Consider the following 14481-nt stretch of genomic DNA (forward strand, 5'->3'; position numbering starts at 1 on the left):
ATTTCGTGAGCCATGCCTACTCCTTTGTGGTCCCTACTATACACTACTATCATAGTATATGATATTTGCCAGTAGCTTTAGATAATCTCATCTCAAATATGTACAACATAACTACCTCATGCACTAGCAATCATTTACACTATGACAATTAGTGAATAGATCATGTACAAAACCAAAAATTTTGTGAAGATATTTACAATGTACATAGTATATACGTACAGTACAAGTTGTGGAACAGTACCTCACTCCTAGGGCCAACCAACAAAACAGCTCTTGTGTTCAGTGTACAGAATCCTTAATAAATACACACATACTATACAGCTTTACACTTGCCTATTTTGGTATTGCTCATCTTTATGCTTTATAGATAAAAGTAAGGCTTCATTGTCTTCTTGAAGTGTTCTTGTTTTTGCCAGCAACTCATCTCTCTCTCTAGATACATTCTGAAGCTGAGATTGTGCCTCCATCCTAAAGTGATAGGTACAGTATGTATACATGTTAGTGAAAATTTATAGGTACACATACACAAAATATTGTTAGAGCATCCAATTTAACTACCATACAGTATGATAGTAGAGACCACAAAGGTTTGGGCATGGCCCATGAAAAATATCACCCACAATCAGCCTCACTTTTCCCTGATGACGATGAGGCAGTAATGGTTAGGTAAAAGCCCAAACAAGCCATCAGATCGACCTGAGACGTTTTCAATAAGTTGCTACAGAATTTTTTTTTTTTAATATTGAGCAGAATTTTCTACTGACTGACTGAGTAACTGACTGACTGATGTCTTCAGACAAGCGTAACTCAATAACGGCTAGACTACAGACTTGATTTTTCACTGTTCGACATTGCTTCAGCCAGACATGTGCCTTTTAGCATACTGCAGTATGTATAATGTATTCTTCATGGACTCACCAGTGTCCTCTTTTGTGTCCCATTCATCTTTGCTGACAGCGAAAGGTGTCGATTTGGCAGTAGCACGTGATGGTTTCCCTTCGTAACAGAAATTGTCCATATTTTTCACAGTAGCTACTTTGGTTGCAGAGGTGTTTTTCGAACAGTTCTTGATTTGTAATGCTGTGTAATGAGTTGAACATAGCTGGCAACGAAGTGTAATGTATACTCAGATGGTAATTGACAACTGGGGCATGCAGCACCATTTCTTTCTTTGATGCAGTATGCGTGGGTTCACCAGTCATAATAATTTTACTTTACAAAAAAGTTAACAAACAAGTGCACAAAATTTTGGAAATTTCAACTAGAGTTGGGATCATGGCACATCGATAAAAAGTACTGAAACAAGCTGGAGTAGTGCACAATATTAAATCACAGTAAAACAAGAAGAAGTGGTATATCCCTACTGAACTCCTGTATTACAACGTAGTGGTTTCATGTCAACACACCATACTTAATTGTTTATTAGGTATATGCGTCTAACAGATAGTATGATTTTTTACCAGAGTTTTATCCAAAAATTATAAGCTCATACACTTGACAACTCGATTCTACGGTACTGTACAATATATATATACGCACAGCATTTGATAATACTCTAATGAAACAGTCATTTCTAGTTAGTCAAAAATTCAGTAATTGAAGTCCTATTGTTGTTTGTAAATTTGTTGTAAGTACAGTAGGTAAATACATGTAAATAGTATGTTTTAACATGGAGAGGTAACAGCGTTAATGTACTACGTAGTAACAAAAGATTTGGAAGTTTCTACTAGAGTAGGGACCATAGCACATAAGGAAGAGCAAGTAGTTCATGCCAAACACCACGCCAGTGTATAAGCAGAGTCTATTTCTGGGTGAAATCCTTCATAATGAACAAGAATATTGCAATCCAGAAGGCTGATTGGCTGCATGTATACACAGCAAATGGAGGCCTCGTAAGCGTTCAAGGAGACATTTATTTTCCAGTGTTTCTTCCTGTGTGTAGCTTTGTCGTGTCTTGAGCCTTACATATGACCATGTGTGCTTATCAGCCATGGTTAATCACAAGAAAAGTGTTTGCTCTTAACAAATAACATGCACTTAATAGACACATGCACTTAACAGCCCAATTCTACGGTATTCTAATGGAGTAGTCCATGGGAGCTCAGTACATATACAGTTTAGAAAGTCACATATACATGTACCTTTTTCCCAGCTTGGTTATTTTGGGTGAAATCAAAGTTTGCAAGCCAGAAATACATGTACATGTAGCCAAGTAGATGCAATGAAGATGATGTTATGTCATTACATATATGTGACCAGATTTACAAAACCGATCCAAACAGCACATCAGGCAAAATCAAACTAATACCACCAATAGATATCTACACTGCTTTGACTCTCAGTACTACTGTACTCAAACTATTCAAGACTGGTTTGAACAGTCGTCTTTTCTGGGTGGTGTGGAGAGCTTGAATGGCAGTTTCTGGCCTTGTGAACGGCCTGGCTTGATATGAATTGGTGGTTTATTGGTAGATGGCCTGAGAGTTTTGACCAGATGTTTTTTCTATTGATAGTACTACTGCACTTTCCAATACCTTTCATACTTATCACTTCTTTTGTTCTTGCAAGCCCCAAAGTTAGCCATAAGCAGGCATGGAAGCTTACTGTTGGCACCCTATGCATTAATTATTTGTTCTTATTGAGCAGATACTGTATTTAATTTCCCCAATACAGAGGGTTGTAAAATTAATACTCGTTTTTGCATTCTATAAATTTCAAGGTGATTGGATTATATTTGAAATTTAACAGCAACTGTTTTGTGAAGAATAATACACAAAGATGAGCTTCAAGTTCTGTCATCTGTGAAATATAGCATATGGGATGATGTTGCTCAGATTTTATAATACCTGTATGTATGTAATACTTTCATACCTCAGATCAAAGGAGCTGCCCTGGGTACATTTTGTATGTGGCCTAGCATATGAAGTGTACCCTGAGTTACATCTGGGCAGTGATTATATAGATGGTAAGGCCGAAATTGATTGTGGGGATCGATTAATACTCACGTGAATGACTTGGATTTGGCTATGAGAGCCACTTAGACGGAAAACATTTTGTTATCCTTACCATCCTACAGGCTGAAAACATTGGACTAATGTAAGAACAGGGATAATGTGTAACAGTAGAGCTATAACTTGATATCTCTAGGATTTGTTCGTTCATCATAACCAAAACATACTAGCCGCTGACCTATAATTGAAACTTTTAGGCATGCATATTTAATCTATCCAGTGGTTGCATTTGTATTGGTTTAGGTGATTGATCGCCCTATGCAGGCTATCAGCCTGATACGGATAGCTGGCATTCGAGCTTTCGCCTGATACATATGTACTGTATGCCCTCAGGCCTGCAGCCCTTGAGCTGTCAGGCATACATATCAGGCAAAGCCCTCATGCCTGTGTTACAACTACACTGTAATACATGCAGACTACTTGCACTGCACAATTTAAGGTAGCATGATGTGAAAATGATTGATAATCTTCGTAATAACACACTAGCATGGTGCACTGGCTTCTTGGGTTACATGACATGTGAACAGTGCACAACACCTTTGTGCCAGTTCAATGACAAAAGTGTTCAGAAACTGCTAATAAATTTGTTTAGATTCTTTCAATCAACCACTGTAATAGAACATATCCCGTACATTTGCTACTGTATCTGCCTGAGTTCCACAAGTACATGCATGTTTGCACAAGTCTAATTTACACTAAAGTGCATAAATACAATGGGTAATATATGTACAGTACGCATGTACTTACTGCATTCAAATATTTCTGTAGTTGATTTAAGGAAGGTGCTAACCAAAACCGTTGGTATCATCACATATCTCAAAACAAGATGAGTTTGAAACTTTTTATTTTGTGTCAGTGCTCCCAAGGAGATGTAAGATACTTGCATCTCATTGAACATGCATTTCACTCTCATCTTTTTTCACACTTTTTGCCTACTGTATATGCCTTGGTCATAGGAAGCACCTGTAAGGCATAAATCGCCCAGCAATGGATTCACCTGTTTATGGGGAACATGATAGAATACATTAGATCTCTGCATAAGATACATTCACAAGTTACGACTGTTTAATTAAGCTCCTGTAGTTTATCTTCAGTAATATCACTGTACAAATTAGTCTTTCTGTAATAAGTACAGTATTGTAGCATTGCACACCTCCCTCCCCCTACCTCTAGCTTCTAAAGCTCTAGGCTTCTAAGACTAAAACTTCGGTTGACCATTCATTTGGCTATCAAGATAAAGGGAATGTAATAAAGTGAAATTTGTAACATGTGGGGTTTTTGCGGATCAATTAATGAAGTAATCTAATAAAATAGTCTATTCAGATAATCAAGGATTTCTATGATACCTATTCAAATATAAAATTTCTAACTTTAAATTTCCTTACATAAGTATTAATAAACATACACCACTTGGGCATGTTCACCTACAGTAATACGTATGTGAAAGACAAACCTACAATTTTATACAATGGGATGATACTCGTGCAACGTTATTCATATATCAAATGGTACAGTCGTACCGTTTAAGTAGGGATCGTGGTGAAAGTTTCACATGCCACCCAAAATTCCACCTTTAAAAATCATCCTACAGGCATTGTATGCGGCGAAAACCACCTTTACGGATAGTACTAGTCCATATAATACACAAAACAGCATTAAATACAACAAAACACTTACAGGTGGCTGGATATAAAATTTTTAAAAATCGTCAAAAACTCCAATTTTAGTATCACTGCCTCACTGCCTCACTCACTGACCACAGTCGCAAGCCTAGAGCCCAAACGAAGCAGCGCACGGTCACCATTTTATACTACAACAACAAACTCACCGGTGGGATGTGCCTTTTGGGGTTCCGACGAGTGTACGCCCTGTGTGCCTTGTCTTTTCTTTTATCTTCAATCAGGCTGCTTGTCTTCTTCATCCAACGAAACCATATTGAGGCGTTTTTTTCCTATCAACACTTTCTTTAAGCAGCATAATAGACGTCACAAAATTATTTAAGGTGCTTAGAGTACGCTACTGTACGGAGGTACCAGTACTCCACGATAGGTCACAAGATCACACCCATTCTTTATTCTACATATATCGATCTGTCGATCAAGACCACGCCCTTTTATGCTAGCTGTATTTTGACCACACACCTTCAAGTTGGTAGGCTGATTCGAGATACCCTAGTCTAATAATCGATTGAAACCACGATGAACACACCCTTTTTGGACAAGCACACATCTTTTGCAGGCTGACTCGAGATACTCTAATACAGCAGTCACCCTAATAGAACAGTCACACATTTATAGCTAGCTGTATGCTTTAACAAAAAAACTAACAAAAGCATAGCTCAGTGGGAAATCCCTACTTTGGCATGATATAACAATTATTTTGTGTTCAATGCCAAAGTAGGAATTTCCCACTGAGCTGTACTGTAATAGCTACCATTGTTCATCTCCTGTTTTGCTACTTTCTATCGCTTGGATCCTTACTTCATTTTTAAATTCATAATTTAGTACAGTATACAAGATGTGCACTTGCTGTCATGGTATAGTGTATGTGTATACGTACATACATGACAATATGTAAAGTATGTACAGCACAACATTAGTCTCAACATCATCAGTAATACAGTACAGATGCGGTTCTAAGGGGGTTTCACCGGTTTCCGGAAACGATCAGCTTTTTGAGATCGAAAAAATAATTAAAACGCTCAACGAACTTTAAGCCTAAAATAACAAATGTAACTACTTCGATAGTTTATTAAGTGATCAAATTCCTCTCTCCACCACAAAATGATCCAAAATGTGTATTTGCACTATTAAAATGCATTAAGCACCTCTAAAAACAATTAATGTCCTTAATTTTGTGATTTCTATAACTGCTCGATAAGGTATTAAATCTCTCTATATAGGTTTAGAATGAGCAGATTCTACATTTTAGGGTGATTTTCACTCATATTTACCTAAATAAACTATATACAGAAGGTTCTAATTCCAGTACCACTTTATGTACCCTACCCCTACCCTTAAGTTGGAAACCAGTCAGCATTTTCTCTAGAACTGTCCTTGATACAGTATATATACGTACATGTAGCAAGCTTACTGTCAGCTGAAAGATGACAGAGATGTGTATTCATTTAGGAATTTTCTAGCATAAATTCTGCTAGGATTAGAGGTTTTGTCATCAATTCTTTAGGATATTCTTAGATACTGAAAAAGGCATGGCAATCTCCTGCATACAGACACACAATTTGACTAAGAAACAAATCCACAAGTCAGAAAGTAAGTGAAATTTTCATGAAGAACAATTTATCTATGTATGTGTAGCATAATACGTTATTATGGGAGTACATACAGGGTGTACTTGTCCTGATCAGCCACACTAGTTTTAGTTCTGTGTTGCACATCTGTTTGTACCAATTGTTCCTTAAGTTTATCAATCTTATTTTGCAGTTCTTGATTTCTAAAATAGATACAATACAATGAAGATACTGTACAGCAAAAGATCACTTTCAAGCAAATATCAACATAGGACATATTGGTAAAATGACAAAATTAAATTAACAGTTGTGAACAAAATGCAAAATTACTAATTCTTTAAGCCTAAATAAGCATCGAAAACTTAGTAAGGTAAAGCATGCAGTTATTTCTATCTCTTCCATAATGGTGTGAATGTCCCACTTTGTTCACAATCTCAAGCTTTTAGGTTGGCTTCATCCAGCTTACAGTACTAACAAATATTCAAATAATGTTTTAATGAATCAAATAATGCCGAACAAATAGTCGAATATTTGAATAATTGTTTCAGCACTAATTTAGATTTATTTAAACTACAGAACAACTGTTTGTTTTAACTTTCAAATTCATCATTATTGATCTATAGCTAGACTTCGTATACAGTATGTATGTACATACAGAAAATGTAGCTACCATAATAGTCACCTTTGTTCCAACAAAACTATTTCGTCCTCCTTATGTTTCAATTCCTTTTCATTAGTCTGCAAAGATGCTCTTGCGGTCTCATACTGTTGGTGATATTTGACCCTACAGGATGTACATATCCAAATGCATACACCAATGTATGTACACTATTGTAAGTACTTGCCCTTTGTTAGCCCTAGTACAATTACTAAGTGGAATAGAAATTGCATGGAGGGGTACAACTTCTGAAGGTTTTGAAAGCTTCAAACCTTTGTCTCAGCCATAGAAGGGAACTTCCTGGTTACCTGAAGTGTTTTCCATAAAATACATGTGTGTGTTTATCTACCCAACTGCTGCATGTAGAGCTGAGATAACAATTTCTCATCTATGACACATAGTTACATACTGTATATATTGCCTTTTGAATATCTTGATATCAAATATTACAACACTCATATTTCTGTGGAGTTAAGTTGGCACATTATACTGTGGAACATACAGATACAGAACCTGTATTACACTAAATTTCTGTTCAAGTTCTTGTTAGTGTATGAAACTAATTTGGCTTAAATTTATTGTGAACAGTAACTACGTACTGTAGCTACATGTACTAGAAAAAAGTGTCTAGGTACACCCCTGTACATGTACAGTCTATGATTTGTCTTTGATGCTGAAGTGGTTTCACATGGCACACAAAGGCAAAAAGGAAACAAGTTGACATTGTGCTACTTCTAAAAACCAGGCACCATGCAGCTAGCTAACTCATCTGGAATTAACCAACTATGCAATACTATTTTAACCAATAGGTTATAGTTGTGCAATAATACATAATTTATTGTAATTCTCGGATTTTGTAATTCATGAAATTTTCATAGTTCTTCAATTGCATTGCTATGCACTGCTAAGGACGCACTTGTTTAAAAAACCACTTTTAGCAACACATTATGCACAGAAGTACTGTATCTTCTAAACTGTTTTATAGTTTGACTATTGTGCTTTTTCCCACAAATTCTCTCTCAAAGCTGCTCTTCATTTTCTTTCGCATACATAGAGGATACACCCCCTTTCCAACTCAAAGGGATAGGCTATTCCTGGTAGTCTATGAGGCCTATACAGTTGTTAAACGCCTGTAAAACCTCAAGGGAAGGAAGTCTGAGGAGAGTCACCACACCCATATTCAGACTGCCAAAAAGAAACCACCTCAGAGCAAAATTTACCTGTGCGGAAGTTTAATACAGACTTCATTTCACTTTTACTTCTTACATAAAAGCTACTTTTACCATTTAGCAATTTTGCTCATGTGAATGTGTGCAGACAAACATAGGTAGATAGATAGGTAGATAGATAGGTAGATAGATAGGTACACGCACACGCATAGGTACACGCATACGCACACGCACACACTCAGTAAACCAGGTGCGCACCCACAGCTAGCCAGTTTAAAAAACTACCAAGCACTACTCTAAGACAATTTTTTGAAATACTAGTAAACTGTAGGATTGTAGGCAAATAGTACAATGCATAGGTGTGTTGTATAGTATTGCTGTACTTTCTACTTTTCCTCAAATACAGTACATCGATCCAATCTGCTAATTTAAAAATGAAGTAGGCAATAAAAAGTAGTGAAACAAGAGACGAATGATCAGTGGGAAAGTCCCTACTTTTGGCATTGAGCAAATTATAGCCAATATGCCAAAGTAGGACTTTCCCATAGAGCTATGCTGTAATACCATCATTCATCATACTGTTCTATTAGAATATTATACATGACTTGTATTAGAGTGACTGATGTTTTAGAGTATCTCAAGTAAGCCAAGGGGTCTGCTGCTACGTAGCTAGACCAATAAGGGGTGAAGTCATTTTGTTAAGTAAATCACTACATTGTTAAGAGGTGTGGTCTCCATACTCTCTCTCTATCACTATTAGTCCACCTAGATCTTTATTTCATGGATGTGATCATAAACCTAGGATCCCAATTGCAAAGTTGCAAATGTCTAGCTAGTATGTCTCTTATAGTAGCGCCTGAACTAAAGTGCTTCTAAAATCCAGCTCTGAAATAATTCTGTGGTGTCTAAATATGCTGCTGAAAGAAAGTGTTGATATGGAAAACTGAAGCCTCGATACGGTTTCATTGCATGAAAAAGACAAGCAGCCTGATCGATTGAAGATAAAAGACAAGGCCCATAGGGTCTACACTTGTCAGAACCCCAAAAGGCACATTCCACTGGTGAGTTTGCTATTATGGCATAAAATTGTGGCCGTGCACTGTTTCATCTAGCCTTGCGACTGTGGTCAGGAAGTGAGGCAGTGAGACTAAAATTTGAGTTTTGATAATTAAAAAAATAATATCCAGCCACCTGTAAGTGTTTTGCTATGTACAGTATTATATATTAGTACTATTCTGTAAAGGTGATTTATGTTATGTAAGATGTCTCCAGAATGATTTTCAAAGGCAGAAGTTTGGACGGCGCGCAAAATTTTTGGAGCAATTTAAACAGTACTATCGTACCATTTGATTATGAACACAAGTGAATATACAAATGTCTTGTTCATTACTTACTCTCGTCTCATTCTTTCAAGGTTATCTTCTGATGACTCCTGTCCACTGTAAAGATAAACTACAGTAACAATATAATCATTGCTACAGTGTACATACTTTACATGGTATGGTACAGTGTATCATACATTTAGCATTAAACATGTACAAAAATATACACTACTACATACACTAGCACATGCGCTGTATATAATGAGGTACAGCAGGAATGTATGAGCACTTTCTAGTTAATAATAAATGTACCATATAATTTTTTTTGTCTTAACCCTTTAATCCCAAACGCCACTATAGTGGCTCTAAATAAACAGTTGTGTACAAACCTCAGTAATATTCGCATTTACTTCAATGTACAGAGATGAGGTAACATTTAATGGAATTCTTGATGAATAAGCTTTTGAATGATATATAAGTTTTAGTGATTGGACGAAGGGGAAGGCAGTAAAGGTCATCAATATCGAGAGTGTTGATGCGCATAACTGTTCTTTGAAACATTAATGTTCATACGTATATGCTGCATACTTTTAGTGCACGGACTTGAAATAAAGTTTAACAGATTCACCATGTCATGCCCAACAATGGTGGCTAGTTCTTTCTTTAATATCCCCTGCTGCAAAGTTATGGATGCATTTCTACAATTGTGTAAAATTGTCATGACAAAAAGTGCTGAGGCTGCTGGCAACACTCAGATCTTCAGACGACAAATGGGGATCAATTCTATCAAAGAAATTTGTAACAAAGGTGAGAGATTCAGGCAATACAGGGCTAAAACTAACATTACAGTAAGCTGGAAGTATATTCTAAGATTTTTCCAGGGGGGTATTAATTAAAGAAGGACATTTTTCTAACAGTTTTTACAGCTGCTGTTCCATTTGTGAAATTGTATATGTGTCAGAGAAAAGCTTACCTGCATGTACAGTAACTCAGGGCTTATACTACTTTTAATATAAATCTTCTTTGCTGCACAAGTGGGGTGTGGACACTGGACAAACATATAGTAGAAAAAAATATACAAACATATTCATATACATGTACACACACTATTTTGGAAAGAATTTCAGGAATCCAGGTGAATGCCCAGCTGTAGGTACTCAATTAGTTTTAAAAGTGAAGAGTAGGATAGAATCAGCAAAACCCTCTCAGGATATCTAGTCAGCCCCAGTTCACAGCAGTGACATCCTACATGTACTTGTAGTAGGGTTAACTATACTGTAATTTGGTATACATACAGTACCTGCATGGGAGCTTAGGCAAACATAATACATACATATATACTTTACATTTCATTACACAAATAGTACAGTTACCTTTGTTTGATCTTATAATCTTTGTGTCTCTTTTGCAAGTCTAGCACAAGTCCATAGTAGGAAGCATGAAGTACTATAAGACTAAAAAAAAAGGTAATAGCACACTGTACAACTTGCAAACCAAACATTTGCATACACAAAATTGGTATTTACACTGTACATTTGTGTTACATGTATGTACTGTACTGTACAGTAGCAACTATGTAATAACTACAGTACACACTTGTACTCCTGTACATAAATAGGATTCTGTAGAATACAGACCCCACTACTACTGTACATGACATTCATCTATACTCTTTTTCTTGTGTTCTTTCTTGTTCCTTCAATTTCTCAACTTCCTCTTGATAAGATCTCAACTGGGAACTGCTTGAACTCACCCTAAGTACAACAAATTCACAATCACAGCAGAAGCAGAATACGTCCATGAAGTTCTTTAAACTACGTATAGTTTTTGTACATACAGTAGTAACAGTACACAAACTGTATTATATTGTGGCAACATCAAAACATCCTATACCTAGTTTTTTTTTCAAACAGCTGTAATGGTACAATAACTTGAGCTCTGAGTTTCAAGTATTGTAAACTTCAAAACCTATAGTGGCAGGTTTGGTTTTGATCAGGTACCTCAACAAATTGCCTTTGAATAACTAAACTCTGTAGGCCTCGGTGGTTTGAACTTTACCAGTTCAACGTTTGAATTTGTTACACGATATGATATACACACTACACACCTTGTTCTGCTGCTTTGTCCTGATGCTCTTGTTCTGTTCAAGTGATGACCACTAGTACCACTAAACCAAATAGCATAATAATATAACTACAGGTGTATTACGTAGTACAGGTAAGTTATAAGATAAATATGTATACATGCTCTTATGAGTCTAGATCTGTGGATGAGGGATATTGTACTACCCGGTATACCGTACTTTCCTGAGCATATAGGTTGACAGCAGTATTGTAGTACTACTGATCTACATGTAGTTGACCTACTGACCCTCTGGATCTGATCAAGGTGTAGTCAAGAGCTAGATTTAAACGTCCACAAGTCTCAAGTTCCACTATTTAGCCCTTGATTACAGCACACATTATACATACACAGGTTATTACACTATAGAAAGGATCATCTGCAGAAATGAGTAGCTACCAAAGAGTATTTTAACAAGTGTATGTGGCTCCATGTAAGACTAGCAAGCAGCTTACACTCCCTTGAAACTAAGTGTATAAATGTTATTTAGATCTTTTGAAGTCTGCATCAAAATGCTACTGTATAATCATACCATACTTCTACAGTAGATACAGATACCACATTTCAAATGTACCATACAGTAAACCATGTCGCTACTACTGTGCACAGCACAAACATTTCCTTAAAACAGCTTCCCCTGAATACACGTACGCATTACAGTACCTTATCCTTGACATATGAGATTTTGTGACACTTCTCTTCTTCTCCATTTCTAAATATTTTTCATTGAGCTTCCCCAGCCTAAAGTACAGTATGTACAGGATGTAGGCACACAGGATCTTTGGCAATAAAATCAACAAACACTCATGAACTTGTACATTTGTACATAGATACTAGAATACATAATGAATTGGAAACGCAAAACATTTTAAGGTTACGGACTTGGTACGGTCACGTGATGACATTTACAGGGCACAGCAGCATTTTCATTACGCACAATACATTTTTGTCAAGTTCTCCCACAGTTTTCTTGAAAACAAGCATCTTGTCCACTTCATTCATATTTTTTTTACACTCTCGAAGGTATGAACTTTTCTTTAGTATAGCATGTATCGCTAGACTCATTTTCACAAAGCCAGGAAAACCCCCACAGCCACTACCGTCATGTAGCCATTCTTCGCTTCATTTACGGAACGTAACTGCTGTACAGTGCTAAAAATAAATATGTGCACTCATTACAATGCGGCGAAATTGTTCAGCACTTCTAGAACTTCGTATGTAATACCCCCTATACACTAAAACCCCCATAGTAGTTTTTGAACACAAATTTCGCGTTCTTTCCTTCACACCTTTGGTTGTACGAAACGACTAACCTTCAGTCACAAACCAACAAATAGCTGAATCCTTTAGCAATAATTTAACACTTGACAGTATAAGACTTGTAATAGTAGTCTCAGTGTTAAGAACAACTGCAGTTTGTACACTTGGTAACGTTGCCATAAATCACGTGACCGTACCAAGCCCGTAACCGTAAAATGTATTGCGTTTCCAATCCATTATGTATTCTAGTATCTATGATTTGTACAAGGCATATGTACAGAGGTGTATGTATACATAGTACTATGCACAAAGTACTAATAAACTCGGAAAATTATAAATTCAAACATCCATGGATCCATGTTTAGTGTATAATTCGATGCACTAAAAAGAAGTGAAACGGTGGAACGTGAGACATGATGATAGATACTGTATGAATGTAGAAAATTCCCATATGTGACTATAATCTAATGGCACAAGGATTTACCACTACAGTATAATATGTAATATCACATGATAGTATTTGTTACAGTAGTGTTGAAATATGTAGACTCTAGTTATTAGGCACACATTGCCTGCTAAGTGCATGTGGCATACTGTAGTTACACTAGACACCTGTTTGTTAAGTGCACATATGTGACCGGATTTGCGAAAAGGGGTCTTCCACACACATCCAATTCTCTGAACTTGGGAGACCATAACTTAATGTTTGGTTAACATATAAACCTGACAATTTCTCCATCCATAAAGCAATGTCACTACTCACTACTGACCAAATTTCAAGTCAATATCTTTTCCCAGTCCTAAGTTATTAATTGTCAAAATTGGTAAATTGGATGTGTGTGGAAGACCCCTTTTCGCAAGTCCGGTCACATATTTGAAATCACAGCTGCAAGTTTATGCTACATAGAATGGTAACAGAACACTATTAGTAATCCCACACATACACTCAATTCCTTGCCAGGCACCTATCTAGCAGATACTACATACTGCCTGCAATAACAATATTTCAAGTGACAGCTGCAACTGACTTATCAGGATTGTTGTTTCCTTGATTGCAGCAAACTTCTAAATGTGTGTGCCTAACAGACAGAGTCTATGGTACTACAAAATTATACATGTAAAACTTTTGACTGATACTTGGGTGCTCATTAAGATTACGTGATACAGTGGAACCTGTCTATAATGGTCACCTTGGGACCAGATATATCTGGCCTTTATGTACAGGTGGCTGTTTTAGAGAAAACCTGCATAAGGCGGTCTGCAGCATTTTAGTGGCTATGACCATTATAAATGAGTAATTATTATTAAGAGGCTTGCGCCAACCACAATAGAGTATAATTTTACTAGTCTTTATACAGAAAGGGCAAGGTGAGCTTGTTATGAATGTTAGTTATAGCTATTGAATACGTTTAAGTAATGAAGTCTGATAGTTTATATAGCATTCATTGAAAGGCAGGAAGCGTGATAATTGTGCATTAATTGAAACGGCGCCGTGGTCACAGACTATTGGCTTAACAAGCCACCATAAAAGGAAGTGACCGCTATACGAAGGATGAAGTTATGTATACAGTCATTCATAGGCAAATTCTTGGTTGGCCGTTATACGCGTTAGACAGGTGACCGCTTAATGCAGACCACAATACATACATTTGTGTGGGAAAATATTTGGGACCTTGTGACCGTGGCCGTT

At 36.7% G+C, this 14481-nt stretch overlaps 1 protein-coding gene across 2 annotated transcripts in view; it reads right to left on the reverse strand.

The window, feature by feature from the left end:
- The window catches only part of LOC136258985 (early endosome antigen 1-like), a 70747-nt gene that overhangs the window by 44451 nt on the left and 11815 nt on the right, over positions 1-14481 (reverse strand). For both annotated transcript variants that reach the window (XM_066052382.1, XM_066052393.1), the window contains exons 5-12: positions 12195-12272; positions 11518-11577; positions 11081-11164; positions 10784-10864; positions 9483-9527; positions 6944-7045; positions 6357-6464; positions 334-468 (exon numbers count right to left, since the gene is read on the reverse strand). In XM_066052382.1, coding sequence (XP_065908454.1) covers positions 334-468; positions 6357-6464; positions 6944-7045; positions 9483-9527; positions 10784-10864; positions 11081-11164; positions 11518-11577; positions 12195-12272 — 693 coding nt within the window. The remainder of the gene's footprint in view (positions 1-333; positions 469-6356; positions 6465-6943; positions 7046-9482; positions 9528-10783; positions 10865-11080; positions 11165-11517; positions 11578-12194; positions 12273-14481) is intronic.

This window comes from Dysidea avara, chromosome 1 (assembly GCF_963678975.1).
Source record: "Dysidea avara chromosome 1, odDysAvar1.4, whole genome shotgun sequence".
NCBI lineage: Eukaryota > Metazoa > Porifera > Demospongiae > Dictyoceratida > Dysideidae > Dysidea > Dysidea avara.